General features: G+C 40.0%; 1 protein-coding gene across 1 annotated transcript in view; it reads right to left on the bottom strand.

The window, feature by feature from the left end:
- The window catches only part of cntn3b (contactin 3b), a 44,532-nt gene extending 30,970 nt beyond the window's left edge, over nt 1–13,562 (bottom strand). Inside the window, exon 1 of the mRNA XM_061219678.1 lies at nt 13,459–13,562. Within this exon, the coding sequence (XP_061075662.1) occupies nt 13,459–13,553 (95 nt within the window). The 5' untranslated portion in view covers nt 13,554–13,562. The remainder of the gene's footprint in view (nt 1–13,458) is intronic.
- Between the last annotated feature and the right edge of the window lie 3,350 nt (nt 13,563–16,912).

Below are 16,912 nucleotides of genomic sequence, written 5' to 3'. Positions count from 1 at the left end.
ACTGCAACTCTTCTGGCCAGCACTAGCTGAAACCTCCTTGCTAGTTATTCCAAATATGGAGAGCACCCTTGCAGATCTCTGTGCCCTCCCTGTCGCTTTGAAAGTCAGAGCGACCCTTGCTGACTTGGCCATCGGGCCTTTCCTGGCTCTGTAACTGCCATTGTCAGCTCAGCTATGAATGCAGTTTCATCCAGTCTAGCCCATCATGCACAATGTGTTCATTTCAATTCCTGCTACATTTGACAGCCTCCAGATAACTAAGCAGTAGCTTTCTTAAAAAAAAAAAAAAAAAAAGTCAAATCCCTGGAGTAGCACTGACAGCACACAATGCGCAGTTGCGTGTGCCATCTGATCACGGTATCATTTACGCTGCTTACCCCATAGACATCCTGCTTTCAAGACTGGCTCTTCTAGGGCACGGTCGTTGATTGAGTGAAACTTTTGAATGATAAAAAAATGTATTGCACTTTACAAAATAGACCTTTATTTAACCAGGATGGTCAGTTGAGAACAAATTCTGATTTACAATGGCAACCTTGAAAATATAGCCCTGAGAAAGCAAGCAGATCCATTGTGGCTTGCTGCTTTCTCCACTGCACAGTCCTGAGCCACGATGAGCTCAAAGACACACTGCAGGACTTCAGACCGGGGAAGGCCGGGCTACACGTGTCGTCTGTGGTGCAGACACGAGACACTAACATGGAGAGAAAGGACCACATGGCTGTACAAATAACAAATTCATACCCATAATATATATTCATTACAGTTTGCACTGAAGGATAATGGTCCGCTTGATTGGGGCTGTTTTTCTAAAGCCAAATAAAATGAAAACAGTTTGATCAGCTGATAAAGATGACACGAGTTAAAATTTTTCCCCCTCAGAAAAACTTTGTAATAAAGGTCAAAATGATCACGAGTTGTGGTAATGAAATGTTTCACACGGTACAATTGAGCGAAAGGATGCAGAGCAGTTTACCTGACACCTAATCACAACATGTGTGCGACATTAATGAAACATAGTTGATGCAGTGAATATTTAGCATATCTCTCACTGTTTACAGTAATTCAGCGACTATACAAGTTTTAGCAATGCAAATTTTAATAGCAGAAGAAAAATCTGCTATTAATGAAGCAAAGAGGCTTGAGGAAAATGGCAAAAATACTCTGCACCTCCTGGACAAACATTAGTTTCCTCTTGAGAGAGACTACTGGCAGAGCCTTGTTAAACTTAGTGCTTGCTGTTAATCAGAAATGACGGAATTGCCTGCTTGCTGGTTAAGAAAAACAGTGGCACATAATGAAACAAATCCCCACCACACCAACAGATTATTCATTCTTGTAAGCCAGTTTCTTTTGAAACTGTATAGTAGTCACAAAGTTACTGTATTTGGCAGCTTAATATGCCACAGTCCTGTGGCATATTTAGCCAACATTTTATAAGTGCCTGTATGATAACTGTAGACTATTGGTCAAAAAGATGGAGAAGAACATTCCTGGATGAACATTCCTGGATAAGGTAATGGTAAGGTCTGGCATAACATTAAGACATAATGTCATTATTATGACAACTGAGACATCAAATGTGTAGATCCAAAAATACAACCAATTCATTTATTTAAACACTTGCTTGGCTTTATTTTTCAGAACTTTTCATTGAGCTGGCTAGCTACGGCCTTCAAAAATTAATTTGGAATACTGTAGACTAGTTGAGTTATCGCAAAGAATCAGAAATGCGATTATTTTACTGCTTACTCTGTGCTAATGCTTGACTCCAATAGAGCAGAGTTATAACCAAACCACAATAAAGCAAACCGTACCGGTCATCTGTTTAATTTGTCCACATTTAATGAACTTTTTACTCACTGCATGGTGCAGTTATGCAATCGAGAGCATAACTTAGTATCAGCTTTTTCAGATTAATGAGTGACAGCCAACTAGTTTAAATCAACAGAATGTGTCAATGAACAAATACAACAAAATAAATACTTTAAAATTCAAATGGTCGCAATTCCAGTTCAACATTCAAATCTGATTCAAATTTAAAATCAGATATGAAAGCTGTATTTTACATAACATTATTATTGGTTTGGAAATCGAACCAAGATGGAAGGATTCTACTGACAATTGCCCGACTCCCATAACACACTTATATATTCAGCACTTGCATTCTGTACGTGTATGTATACTCCTGGACTCATATTTGGAAGTTATGCTAAACTCCAGCTTTCACTGACACAGAACTCCATTCCCTGCTGGGTGGGTGCTCTACATAAACTAGCTCAATATGTTCAATTTGGCTTTCAAATTTTGAACCCTGATTTTAGTCATTGGAGTCTGCCAGTGCTGAATAAAATAAGATCAAGGAAGTGTGATGCTGGAAAATATGGTTTATTATCTACCTTCCAGAATGCGTGAGCAACTTTCTTTCCATGTGTGTGCCACACTTTTAGCCCTTTTAAAGAATGCAGGTTCTCACAGGGGCATGTGAATCGACAAGCTCTTGCATATGCCCAATTTCCATTTGGCAAGTGGAAATGGAGGTATTACAAGACACGTTTCACACTGTTGCTGGAGGGTATCTTACAGGGATCTCCTTTCTCCAACAAAAGTTTCAATTGGAGGCTCTGTTTTCCACAACTGTATGACTGTCAGAAAAGATCCCTTGAAATACATTGTTGGAGTCAGGATTGCCACAATATCTGTCTGTACTCTTCCAAATACCAAATACATCCCACTGCTACCAACCTCGGTTACATCATCAATAAAGACGAGTCTGTCTATTTCAGAAACATCCATACATGCCCAAGCAAAGATACTACCTCCTCCACATTTCACAGATGGGGAGGGAGGTGCTTTGGATTATGAGCTGTTCCTTAATGTCTCCACACTTATAGCTTTCTCTTGCTTTGGTAAAGATTTATCTTGGTCTCATCTGTCCTTAAAACTTTCTGATTCTTGCTGCTGAAGGGAGGGGTTTGCATCTTGCAGTGTAGCCTCTATAATTCTGATCTATATAGCTCAAATATACTGTATACTGATTGACACTACTTTTTTCTCAAATCCAAAAATAATAAATACCTAATTTCACTCTGGATTCTAGATACATGGTCAGTGGCTACTGTATGAGGGAACCTTTATAGGCACACTCATCTAATACCGGGTCGCATTCACTTTTGCTTCCAAAACAGTCTAATTCAACAAGGTGCTGGAAACATTAGCGATTCCCCCTTAGGGATTTTGGTCCATGCGGACTCGATAGCATCACGCAGCTCCTGAAGATTTTTCAGCCACATGTTCATGCTGTGAACCTCCTGTTCCACCCTCATCCCAAAGGTGCAGTATTGGATTGAGATCTGGGCATGATGCAGTCTATTGGAGTAAACTGAAGTTGCTGTCTTGTTTGTGGAACAATCTTGAGATGATGCATGCTTTGTGACGTGGCGCATTGTCCTGCTGGAAGTATCCAATTGGCCACATACATGGATGCAAATGGCCAGCAACATTGCCGTAGCATTCACAGGATGCTCAACTGGTATAAAGTGGCCTTGTGTGTGCAAAATTACATTCCCCACACCATTACACAACCACTGCCAGCCTGCACAATTTCACCTAAGGCAAGATGGATCCATGCATTAATGCTGCTCTGACTAACAAGCATGCATTCTGACTATCATCTGCATGTTCCAGCAGAAATCGAGATTTGTCAGACCAGACAATATTCTACCAAACTTCAATCATCCAGTTTTGGTGATCACATGCCCAGTGAAGCCTCATCTTCCTGTTTTTATTCAAAGGTGTAATTTAATTTTTTGATATAAATTAATTTCATTTCAGATATGTTTTATCATTGGCACCCTTAAGGCAATAGCAATGATTACTGGATAAATATCTCTGCATTAGCTATTTACAGCCTCTGGACAAGCTGGTGTTGAGGACCAACCCTCCAGCTGGGTATGAGCTGTACAACCAGCATGGGTTATAAAGCTGTTCCAAGCTGGTAGCTGGACAACTAGCTACCAGCTCTTTCAAAAAATAGCTTGAACTGATTTTTTCAGCAGTATATGTAACTTAGGCTATGTATGGAAAGTTGGAGTTTCTGATACTTGTCGGTCGATATCTGAATATCACACTTCCCAGCAGTTAAAAATGGGCTTTAAATGGTAAATGGTTGGCATTTATATAGCGCCTTTATCCAAAGCGCTGTACAATTGATGCTTCTCATTCACCCATTCATACACACACTCACACACCAACGGCGATTGGCTGCCATGCAAGGCGCCAACCAGCTCGTCAGGAGCATTTGGGGGTTAGGTGTCTTGCTCAGGGACACTTCGACACAGCCAGAGCGGAATCGAACCGGCAACCCTCTGACTGCCAGACGACTGCTCTTACTGCCTGAGCCTTGTCGCCCCCAGTAAACACCACTCAAACCTTGAAACACCATTCACTTGTTACCTATCACACCATCATAAATTGGGCTTGTCTTGATACAAGAGGCTTTTTGGTGTTTGTTATTTGTGCCTATTGAATTGCATCACAACACAGGCGACAGTTAATATTTGAATGCGACATGGGATTTGCAGTGTGCAATTCCCCTGTAATTACCATCTACCAATGCAGATGTCACTAGAACAACCAAAAATGTGAATCTTACATATTGGCACCTTAACGGGAGTGGAACCAAGCGTGGACTTCTGTTGCAATAGCCCATCTGCTTCAACGTTCAGAGATGCCCTTCTGCATACCACTGTGGTAAACAGCTGTTTTTTCAGTATTTGTGGCCTTCATGTTAGCTTTTAATAAGTATGCCCATTCTCCTCTGACCAGTCTCATTAACAAAGTGTTTTTGCCCACACAACTGCCTCTCACTGTACTTTTTTGTTTATTATGCCATTATGTGTAATCCCTAGAAGCTGTTGTGTGCAAAAGGGGAGGACACCTGTTTCTGACACCACATCTGGCACAAACAATAATACCACTGTCAAAGTCACATATATCACACTGAACTAAACCTCTTCACCACGTCTGCATACTCAACATATTGAGGATTGAAAGAAAAAAAGACCAAAAAAAAAGTGCATGATATATGCAATATACACTCAGTGAGCAATTTATTAGGGAGACTTGTACACCAGCTTGTTAATGCAAATATTTAATCAGCCAATCATGTGGGGGCAATTAAATTCATAAAAACATGCAGTCATGGTCAAAATCTTCAGCTGTTTTTCAGACCAAATGTCAGAATGGGTAAGAAATGTCATCTAAGTGACTTTGACCATGATTATTTGTGCTAGCAAGGTTGATTAAGTACCCATTTTTAACTGCGGGAAAGCGTGATATTCAGATATAACCACACATTACAACAGTGGTATGCAGAAGAGCATCCCTGAACACGATGTGTGAAACCTCTAAGTGGATAGGCTAGAGCAGCATAAGACCAATAAGTCAAAATAGTCTAATAAGTCTAATAAATACCTAATAAAATGATCACTGGGTGTATAATAAAATAGCAAAACACATTTGAACACCTGAAAATCCCGTACTGATATGAGAACATACACAAACTATTTCTTTCTCCACAATTTTTTCCTGTATCTTTCAGAAGATCTTTCAGATAGATGCTATATTACACTGGCCCAATAACAAAAAGGGTTCAGCTACATCTTAACGCAAATTTTCCAACACATTCCTATACAATTTAGCAACTTCATTATGTGTCCAGCACAATTGCCAGTTATTCAATGGAAAAGCAAACATTATAGCTTAAATATTGTACACTTGTATACATGATTGAAATGTCACATCTCTTTCTGATCTCCCATCAGTCTGAGACTTTGCCTTTGTTTTACCCACACAGATTGTGGTATCATTTCAACTCCATATGTTCCTTACCATCATTAAATTCGCCCCCTGGGCTGCTCTAATAAAAGGAAACATAATAAAAATCAATACTCTGCTGTGAGCAGAGCTGATGTAGAACTGATAAGAAATAATAAAAAATAATAAATAAAAAGGGGTTAGTGACTAAATGTGACAACATAAGGAAAATAATTGATGTTCGGCTATCTCTTCCTGAACTCCTGCTACCCAGCAAAACAAATAATACGATCTCATTAAAATATCGCTCACCCGGAATCTTAATGATCTTCATTTAAATCGATGACTTGCAAAAAATGGAAATAAGACAATAAAAATGTCTGTAAATTAGTACAATGAAATAAGATTTACACCGTAGCAACAGTCACCACCAAAATCTAGCCTCTAATCAGTCCAAACACGCAGCTCGTTCTTTACACTGTCATGTCATGGTGTGATAGCATCATCAAGGAATTATTTCCTGCATCCATCTGACCGAATCAAAACTTGCAGAATGAATCCATGTCACTCTGACTGTGTGAGTTCTTGGTCTAATTCTCTGGAATGTGATAAAATACATTTTATAGATACAGAGTTGAAGCGAAATAAATAAATAAATACATAAATAAAAACTCCACAGGCTCTGAAAACCAGCAAAGACATTCCCAAGACTCACGCTTGACAGGCGAAAAGGTATTGCCATCTTTCATGATGTTTCTTGCATTTGCCTCGGTGTCTGAATTACTGTAACATATCTGTCCCCTTTATATACAACCACACTACAACCACTCTTATGACTACAAATACTATGACACCAATGACACAACTATTGCTATATACAGTATATACTGTAAAGGGAAAGAACAAGTGAGCTGCACAAGTGACTCATGTCGAGCTAAATGTCAAATGGCAATATGTGCCAGCTATAAAAGAGGTCTGACAATCAGCATGTTAATGTGTGAGCTTCCAAAACGACATGAGGCGCAAACTGCAAAAATATTGAATAATATTTAATCATAATTTAATAAGGCGGTGTCAAAAACCACGGCAGCATATGCCAAACACGAACAGACTGCATTGGCAAAGAGGAACAGTCGTTGCAAGTCAAAGATCACCGACAGGGACAGATGGACACTTAACAGGCTAGTCGCTAAACACCTCAAAACTACAGCCTCAAGAATTACCACAGAAATGAATCCACCCTCTGTGAACCAGTCTACAAACAAGCCATGTTGTGAGCTTTGAAACGCTGCAATTTATAACAGGGCTGCGATTCCTGCTCTTCCACTGCTATTCCACCAAGATTCAAAAACTGCTGTAAGGAGCACAAAACTGAACAATGTCTGGGTTACTTTGTTCCATAGTATAGTAGATCTTAGTCTGCTGTGGTCATAGGCTAATTACCAGGCTGATCGCTGCAGTCAAATATAGGAGATTTCATTTATGAACCTTCATTTATACAGGGTGTGCAGGTTTTGCAGCAAAGCCCAGTTAATACCCCCAGTAAGTAGCCCAATCTGCATATCGTATATCATATGTAATGTGGGGGTAAACCCACACAAGCTCGGGGGAGAAAAGCTCACTCCACACAGAAGGCCCTGGTCGGGATTCGAACCCGTGGCTTGGCCACTGCACAACCGTGCCGTCCAGTGACATCTGGGTAGGATTTGTGCTTCATGGTCTTGGTTCCAGCCCACTTCCCTCCATCCCCCTGTGTGGCTGTACTTAATGGGACCAGACAGGCAGCAGTCTGAGCCAATCAGGTGCCCTGATGCATGTGGGACCATCAGCAGAGTAATGTAGGAGACTCAGGAATGCTTACAACAGTCACACACACGCACGCACACACACACACACACACACACACTGCAGCTCATTCTCACCCTCTATAGTTTGGTCCACAGGCCAGAGGAATTCTCTACATCAGTGGTTCTCACTCCTGGTCCTGGAGAGCCGCAGGGTGTGCTGGTTTTTGTTTCGGCCTTAATATCAGCAACCAATTCAGACCCAAGAAATCAGGAGAGGTGAGTTAACTGTGTAATGTTTTTTGATATTAAATCATCACAGTAGAATTTGGACTGAATCCAGGTTGAATGCAAGGTTGAGTGCAGTGAAGTTGAACGAGCAATATACAGTATGTCCTTAGGAGAAATACAAAATATCACAAAACCAACATAATAATAGCTAGCTATTATATGAACAAAAAGTACAAACTTGTTAATACTGACCGCATAGGCCAAACAATAGTTTGGTAGCTAGCTGGAAATACAGCCTTGCCGCACAAGTTGTCTCATTAAGTACATTTTGAAGGCAAAGCCCCACCAGCATATGCACTATTATGTTCAGAATGAGAAACCCAGAGGATAATATCAAAAGATGCAGTGATTTAATCTGTCTAGTCCACTACAGTAAAGCAAGTGAAAAAAAGTTATATGCAGCCACCATAATTTGCTCAGGGAAACAGAAGAACAGCAGTTAAAAAATAAAGCTCTCTGGTACTTGCTGCTTACTTGCTAACCAGAGAGAATTCATGAATACAGGACTGAGAATACGCAAATGATCTCCATGTTTAATACATTTTAACCGTTTGTCCCCATCACTGCCAAATCATTAGTGCAGGTACTGACACCGTCGCTGTTGAAGTTCTTCTCAAGAACTCAAGTGGCACATTAATAAGCATATTTCCCTAGGCCCTCAATGGTAGTGAGAAATGATTATTGGAAAATAAATGAAATTATGCCCTGTGCAAAGGGGAAACTGGCCTGGCGAGAGGTCCCCATCAAGTGAAGTGAGGAATGGTTGTACAGTACGACAGTACAGCCCGTCCGTTTGGGAGCGCCGGCCGATCTCACTGTGCATATAAATGTTGAATGAGGTCCATTCATCAAAGCTAGGCCAACAGAGGAGCCTCTTCAGATCCTCCACACTAGCGGCACGTCTCTCCTCACCTTGCAGGTACAGGTGGCCCCTGCACACCACACGCTACTTCCCACAGAGATCCACAACTCACCCCAAATGCACACATATACACACACATGCACACACACACACGCACACACACACACACACACACACACACACACACACACACACACACAAACACAAGCGCATACGCAGGTGCACACTGTTGGTGAATTTATTTTCCTCTTCCGCATGTTCGTTTAGGTGGGGATGAAGACAGGACACTTGAGACCAAATTCAATGATAAACTATTTAATGAGACAACGTAGTAAGTGAGGAATACAGATAACAACTGAGCAGACTCTCAACGCTCAGCTGACATCCAGGAGTGCACACACCCATCTTCCAACTTCAAACCACTCTTTATTCCCTCATGAGCCTATGCTGATTGGTCGGCGTCTGTGATGGACTGACAACATCTGCTTCGCCTCCAATCAGAAGGCATCCTTATCCTTAATTCCAAGAAGCCACAGTATTTTCTTGTGACTTCAAGACAGTTATTTTCGACTGTTAAGAGCGATCTGAGTGACCTAGGTCACCCGCCTAGAAGTTCCTGTTCTCCCTAACAGTTCTTAACTCCCTAACATTTTTTAAGGTTGCGGTTAACACCATCTCGTTGAAACTTCCTGCATGCAGCGTTTGTGCAGTTGCAAGCACTTAGGATTAATAGCTCTATGGAAGTTCAGGTCTGGGTCAAGTTCAGGCCTGGGTCAAGACATTTTAAAATAATTCCACAACACAAGGCAAAGAAAAACAAATATATCTGTATTCTGCAGAATAGTCTGGAGCAGTGAACACAAATCTATGAGCAACTGGCTCAGTGTCTGTGTTCAGAAACATGTACTTTGTGTAGGTTCAGCATCACTGCTGTCTAGTCATCAAGAAAGGTCAAAACAAAAAGCAGTTGCTTTTAGAAAAGACAGTAATGGGGTCATTGTGAGATATTGTAAAAGATGTCCAAAACAGCAGTGCAGTTCTTATGGTTTCATTGCTTCGAAACAAGCGAAAGGCACAGGGTGTTACAGTGGAGCTGTGACATACAAAATGGACCCTTACAATTCCAAGTCTATTAGTCAGTCCTATCGATGCTCAATGATGATGAGGTGCAACTTGCTGAAGGGGCAAACAGTTCCTCTCACTCCATTGATTTGTCATCAATAACATTCTCACTGTGAACAAAAACACTTATTGATACGAGATGTTTTTTTTTTTTGTTTTCCTTAGAGATACACAGTACGCTACACATGGGAAACTCAGCCTAACAGGGGTTGTGCTTTTTTGTTGTGCAGTGAAAATCTCTGGCTTACTTTAAGGCCATTTTTGTGTCATCAACTTCAGGATGTGGCTTGAGGCCTAAGCTTACAGGACATTAAATAGTGCATACTTGTATTTGACACACATCACAAATCAGATTTTAACGTCTAACTTTCTCCCCTTAAGCTGGTAATATACTTGAAGTCAAACGCTGCAGAAATCGAACCTAGACGAACACGACACTGCATACAAATGCGTGTATACTCCTTGTGCCTTCAAAGTATTGGGTTAGTGACACACCGGCAGTGGAGAGAGCAGATTCAGATTCTGCAGCTGTGAAAATCATGGAGAACGGGAAAGTGACAATGTTCGATGCACTGAACGCTGAAAACAACAGTGGCTCGGTAAAGGGGCAGAAGCTTCAACAGATGAACGTCTATGATTTCAAAGTCGCTTTAGTTTATTTAGTGCTGCAAAAAAAAGAACAAAGAGGGCTCGTTGTGGTGTTTGGTTTAAGTGGTGGCATATGGTGTGTGAGCCTACACAGGTGTATCAATACTGGTAATTACAAATTAAAAATAAAGTCAAAGAAAAAAAGAAATAAAGGGGCATCTGGAGAGCTCCAGAGTCGACATTATTAAATGAATATAAAGCACATAAAACTCAGTGCCATCAGATATAGAGAGTGTTCCTCAATTTGGCTATAGGCAAATAAAATATATATTTAATTAATATTTACATTGGAAAATTGTGTATATATTTTTTGACATTATTATAAATAGTGGACACTCACTCTTTGTTCTCGGCGCTGCAAAGGGCCGATTTTATCATTTAAATGATCTTGAAGTGCACGTTTTGTTAATGACTTTTATGTAGGTTGCGCTTAAAGCTAACTTGGTAGTTAAAGAAGTGGTGCATAATTTCATTTTATTTTGGCTCAGCGTAGGCTACTTGGTGATTAAAACCTTTTGTAAATTTCATTTGTAGTTTAATCTCCCTAACATGATCTGAAAAATGAAGCTCTGTATTTGCCTCCCAGTGAATATTGAGATCAGTTGTTAAATCAAGGAAAATTAATGAAAACAGGTTGATACCAATGATCAGTTTAAAGGGAAGTTTGATACCAGTACGTAGCACTACTGTAAAAAAGTACAGTAAAAAACACCCTGACAAGCCTAGAAGAAAGCAAAGATAGCATGTCCATCTGCTCAATCAAAAAAGGAGGCAGGACACAGTTTGTGTAGACCAATTGCAGGAGAGAGCTCTGTTTGGGGTTTATGGACCATGGATCATTTCATCCAGTCACTGCAAGAAGAGGAAGTATGGGGAGATGGTTCAATTTGTGCAGTGTTGGTGCTATAGCGCAAGCAATACCGCTAGTACTCCCACTGTGGGTCAAATAAATGTAGTGTTTAAATTTGGTATCTTGCTGTTAATCATCACAAAAAGCAGTACCCATACTACATTTTCTGGGCTATATTTATATTTGTATAAGTGACCACATAGCTAGCAGTACACAAACTCTCTAGAGAAAGTTGTGTTCTCTGGAACTGCTACCATCAATGTCTCTCTTGGGGCAGAGAGAGTTTCAATTCACTTGCCTGGTAGAAACGGCACAATGAACACTTCCATAGCACTTCAAATGAAAGTCATGTAGCACCATACACAAATGATTAAACATATCAAGTACTCCACTGAAGCAGTAAAAACACCACCTCACCTTGGCATTGAACTATAATTCAACTTGAGACCTGCAACAAGGATGCTGTATCCTCATTCAGGCTTTTCGTCATTTTCATTTTCCAACATTTTTATTCTAAAATACATAATCGTTTTGTACAATCTGTATATTACTTCAGTTATGTTTACAGCTGTCATACAAATAATTTGTGTGCATTATTCATGTTTCATAACTGTTTACTACAACTGTATAATGCACACTTTTACAAATAACAGTCGCATAGATGCCAATTAAGAGCAATTTAGCTGTAAGAAAAAACTAAGAAATATAAATAAACTCTGTTACATTCAACCTTCAGAAGGTGTATTTTCACAATACTGTAAAACCAATGTCAAACCATGATTCAGTTGCAAAGAAATGTACATGGCTACACAAAAATTTAAAGGATTTAACAAACTGGATTACATCAAGATTTCTGCAACCATATTAAATAAACATGCCATCATTACAGCGCACCAGATACATTCCATATTCGGGCCTGTTTCACGATTCAGGGTTAATGAGTTGCTGGATGCACCAAGTAATACACGGAATGCTCACAAAACTGGAACATAGACTGAAGTAAAAGGAGCCGTCAGCGCAACTATACAGGTAGCTATCCAGGTAACCATGCTTTGTAAAATACCCCAAAGATATTCAAAATATCCTCATTGAACTAGTTATTATGGTAACATGTTAATTAAGCAAATATACAACTATGGCAAGAGTCAGGGATGGTGGAAGTACTCATGATCAGAACACTAAGTGTTCTGCCGTTATTCCAGACGCGCCTTTTCCCGGTACAAGCATCGGTACCAGACACTCATAGATAGAAACGGACATTCTACCAACACACACACGCACAAACCTGCCTACAACAGCAGGTGTTACACTAGAACTGAATGAATGATGAGAAGAGTTCTCGTTTCTTGCAGCTGCGATAGATGTGGAAACTCATGAATTTCCCGTTCCAAGAATTCAAGGATCAGAGAAAGCCTGTGTCAGTAACTACAGTAACTTATGCTGAACAAACCCGACCCAACAAATTTTCAGCACCCCTCAACAAAAAATAGTTCCGCTCTCTACGGCAAGAGTAACCCCCCTGTACCAAAGACATGCAGTTAACACTGGCATTTCTGTGGCTGGGTATCTGTGCAACCTGATTTGGTTCTTGAAATTCTTTAGTATGGTGGTAAAAGGCATTCCCTTGTTGCCTTCACTTCACTTTTTTAAGTTGCAGTTCTAATGTACTCTCTGTAAATTGATGTGCTCATACACCAAGTGCACTGATACTCCCTGGCACTTCTTTAAGCCAATGTTTTCTGCACAAACTCAGTAGAAGAAATGTAAGCATTAAACAGAATGTCACTCAAGGTTATTTCATCTCTCGACTGCTAGCTATGCATTTACGTGTTGCTGACCAAGCTGCGAAACACAATCTCCAACAAAATGGTGTGGACTGCTACATGCAGGCATTCTGTTTACCAGGGAGTATCCGAAAGGATATCCAGGAACTCTGAGTACAAATTCATAGTCACTCATAATCTCCCTAATGAGTCTCATTGTACATGCAAAATAGAGTTAACAAGGAAACACAATACAATACAATACAGAATCTGAATAATTTTCCAGTGTATTGGGAAAAAAACATTTTGATGGAGGGGTACCTGTACTGTGGAGTGGGACTTCCTGCTGCCTCACACGTTATCGTGGCCTCCTGGTCTGGGGAATCAATGGGGAGAACTAGGTCACCAGGTTCCATCCTCCAGGTTGGTCCTTGGAACATTTCGTCTTCTGCATAACCTTAAATTAAAATAGAAACATACTGCAGTTGTTCTCATAATGGGACATTATGATCATATTTTATTGGCTGTGCATAAACAGTTAATAATATTACGGAATACATATACAGCATTATCTCCCATAGTAGTGGCTGTGTTACTAAAAGAATTGACACTATTTGGCATGCAAAAAAAGTAGGAAATGACAAAAAAATGTAATTGGCAAAACACCGAACATATGCAAGCATATTCGATGTGCGTGCATGTGCGAGTGTGTGGGTGTGTGTGCCTGTGTCCCTAATCACAATAATTTCCTAGTTTCCACAACAGGCCCAGCCTGGTACACACTACATGATTTCAGCTCCAGTTTATCCCTGGCTTTTCACTGCTCCACAGTTTTGCCAGGACTCTTTGTAAAGCTTGAAACCTTCTGTGGCATGGCATACAGGCGCTCATAATTGGTACTGGTAAGTACCTTGTGAGCTGCGAGAAGATATTAAATGTCTGAAGCCCTCTTGAGCCTTTCATGAGTAGCACCTTTCAGGAGGTGGGATAAGACCCTCCTGTGTGTTTATTCAAATCTGCAAACAGTTAACGAAAACAGACAGTTTGTGGTTTCAGGTATCATTGTTAGGGGCTGTTGTTGTTATATGTTTTTAATTTGGACAGCTAATGGCGGTAATTTTTCATTGTATATTAAACTGTATACACAGTGCCTTCAGAAAGTATCCACCCCATTGAACAATTTCACATTTTGCCCTGTTACACTTTAAAATTTAATGCATTGAAATTTTCCCATTCATCAACACAATCTTGCCCTTGATGGCAATGAGCTTATGAGTCCCTCCTGCCGAAGAGCCACACAGCATGATGCTGCCGCCAACATGCTGGACTGTAGAGATGATGTTCAGGTTCTGCCAATCAGTGTCACACTCTCAGGCGAAAGAACACTGCCATCACACCACACAATCTTATTCCAGAAGGTCTCAAGGTCTGTCGCTTAGCTTTTAACGAACTCCATGTGTGGCCTTCAGAAGTGGCTTCCCTCGAGATAATCACTAAAAGAGGCCAGATCTGTTGAGTGCTGAGAATATTTTAAAATATGTTTTTTCGCCTATTTCAGCTAAAGAGTACTGGAACTCTGTCAGTGTTTTAACAGATTACACTTCTTCCCTGGTTTCATTGGAAGGCCTGATCTTGGTAGTGTCCAAGTTGTGACATATTGTTCAGTAATATGCAAGTCATCGTGCCTCTTTTTCAAAGCCTTGCCAATTGACTTGGTCTTTTGGATAGCCTAACTGTCCCAAGACCTCAGTAATAGCGAGCCAGTGATATTTATTCTGCAGTCATGCAATTCAACACAGGTGGTCCCAGTGAATGTGTTTAGTGTGATTTATTTCAAAATTCATACACACTCAGTGAGCAATTAATAAGGTAGAATTCTGCAAAAAACAAAAAACACCCAGTGAGCAGCAGTTCTGCGGGCAAAAACGCACTGTTAATGAGAGAGGTCAGAGGAGAAAGGCCAGACAGGAAGGTGACAGTAAGGCAAATAACCACACATTACAACAGTGGTATGCAGAAGAGCCTCAGTCAACAGTAGCAGAAGTATTGCATTACTGAAGACAACTAAATACTTAATTTCATTTTGACATCATGAGGGTGAAGAATATTAAGAATATTGATATTTTACTTTGACTTTGCTAAATGAGTAATAATCAGAGGAAGGTGAAAATGTAGGAATGGAAGGATATAAGCATCCTGAAAAGTCTGCAGTGAGATAGTATTTCCGCGGGTCCCTTCTCTTGGGAAACTGTGCGGGCTTGAGCATTAGGCATCGACGCGTATTTAACTTTTCCCAAAAGCACCCACAAGAAAATTCTGTGCTGCACTGATCTTTCTTTGTATTGCTGGCATCATTTCGTTGTTCCACTGCTTTAAGATATTCACTTGAAAATGTTGCATACAGAAGACAATCTTTACAGTTAAGCCTTCTCCACAATCGCATGCTCTGTAAACCGTCTGAAGTGCCCACTCTGCTAGGAGTCTGAGAAAAAACATGCTACCACTTTACAGTTAATAAGATGTGTATCTTAAATTATGGTTGAAAAGCCAAAGAAAACCCAGAAGATTAAGTCATATAATATTCCAGTCGCTTTGGCATGCAGTTGCGATGACACTTTTATTCCCCCCTCCCCAATCTATGAGACGTGAAGTTAGGCCCTTCTAAAGTGGAGTTAAACTGCCTTGAAAACTCATGAGAAATCACATGCTGTAACTTCACTGCAACACATTCTCTTCAGAGAATCCGTGATGAGGATATGTAGAAGGGCAGGGACGCTGTGCATCTGTGAGCAGAGCATTAACTCTGTGGTGGTGTTCGGTGGCAGAAAGCACACAATGCGCAGGGCAGGGATCTCAAACAAACAGAATCACTCTGGACATTTGAAAAATCTTTTGAAAAATCCAAAGAATAATGATGAATTATTTCACAAAAGGAAATGCTGTTTGCCATGAAATCAGTTAAATTAATTGAACGGTGACTCTATGCGAGTTTGGTTACAAGTTTTTACATTATAAACAATTTAATCTGAATGATGATAGTATAGGAGTATAGCTTATTTCTTGGACTGAAATTGTTGCATTACATATGATAATGATTGGATTTGTTATAGGAGGCATTAAATAACTGAACACAAAAATGGAATGACTGCATTGTACTATGCAACTAAATAGTTATTTGTCAAGTGAATGTTTTGAGAGTTTTGATTTCCTTTGAATGACAGATGGAAGTGTATTTCTTATGTAACGTCTGTTAAGAGTTGGTGTGCCCATATATTCTCACCTTAAGTATATGATTTTTAACTGGGTGATGATATGGGTGGGGTTGGGGATTAGGGTGTTACTCCCAACTGGCAGGCCATGAAATGTTGTTAAATCTCAATATGCTGCATTTCATGCAATGTGCATGTTCCTGACAACATTTAAATAATGAAAAATTAAAGAAAGTGAACCAAATGTTTTCACTTATTTTCTTGGGGGAACAAGATAAAATGATAAATTTAACATTATCGGCTTACTTTGTGTGCTGCTTTTAACAAGTAGCTGTGGAACCCAATTCTTCATAATCCTTGCAAATATATCCAAGAACACATCCATATCTTTCTGTCTAAAAACCAATTATAAGGGCCACAGCCTTCTGACAATGAGAGAATGTGTCACTTGCAACAACAACAAAAGATTGTTGCCGAGAGCTTCCTGTGCAAAAACATAAAACTACAAAATATGGATGTTGTGTGCATGTCACTTTATTAATGCTAAAATAAAATAGAATATTCTG

This window comes from Conger conger, chromosome 14 (assembly GCF_963514075.1).
Source record: "Conger conger chromosome 14, fConCon1.1, whole genome shotgun sequence".
NCBI lineage: Eukaryota > Metazoa > Chordata > Actinopteri > Anguilliformes > Congridae > Conger > Conger conger.
Note: the sequence above shows the minus strand (reverse complement) of the source record. Positions and strands in the feature narration are given on the sequence as shown.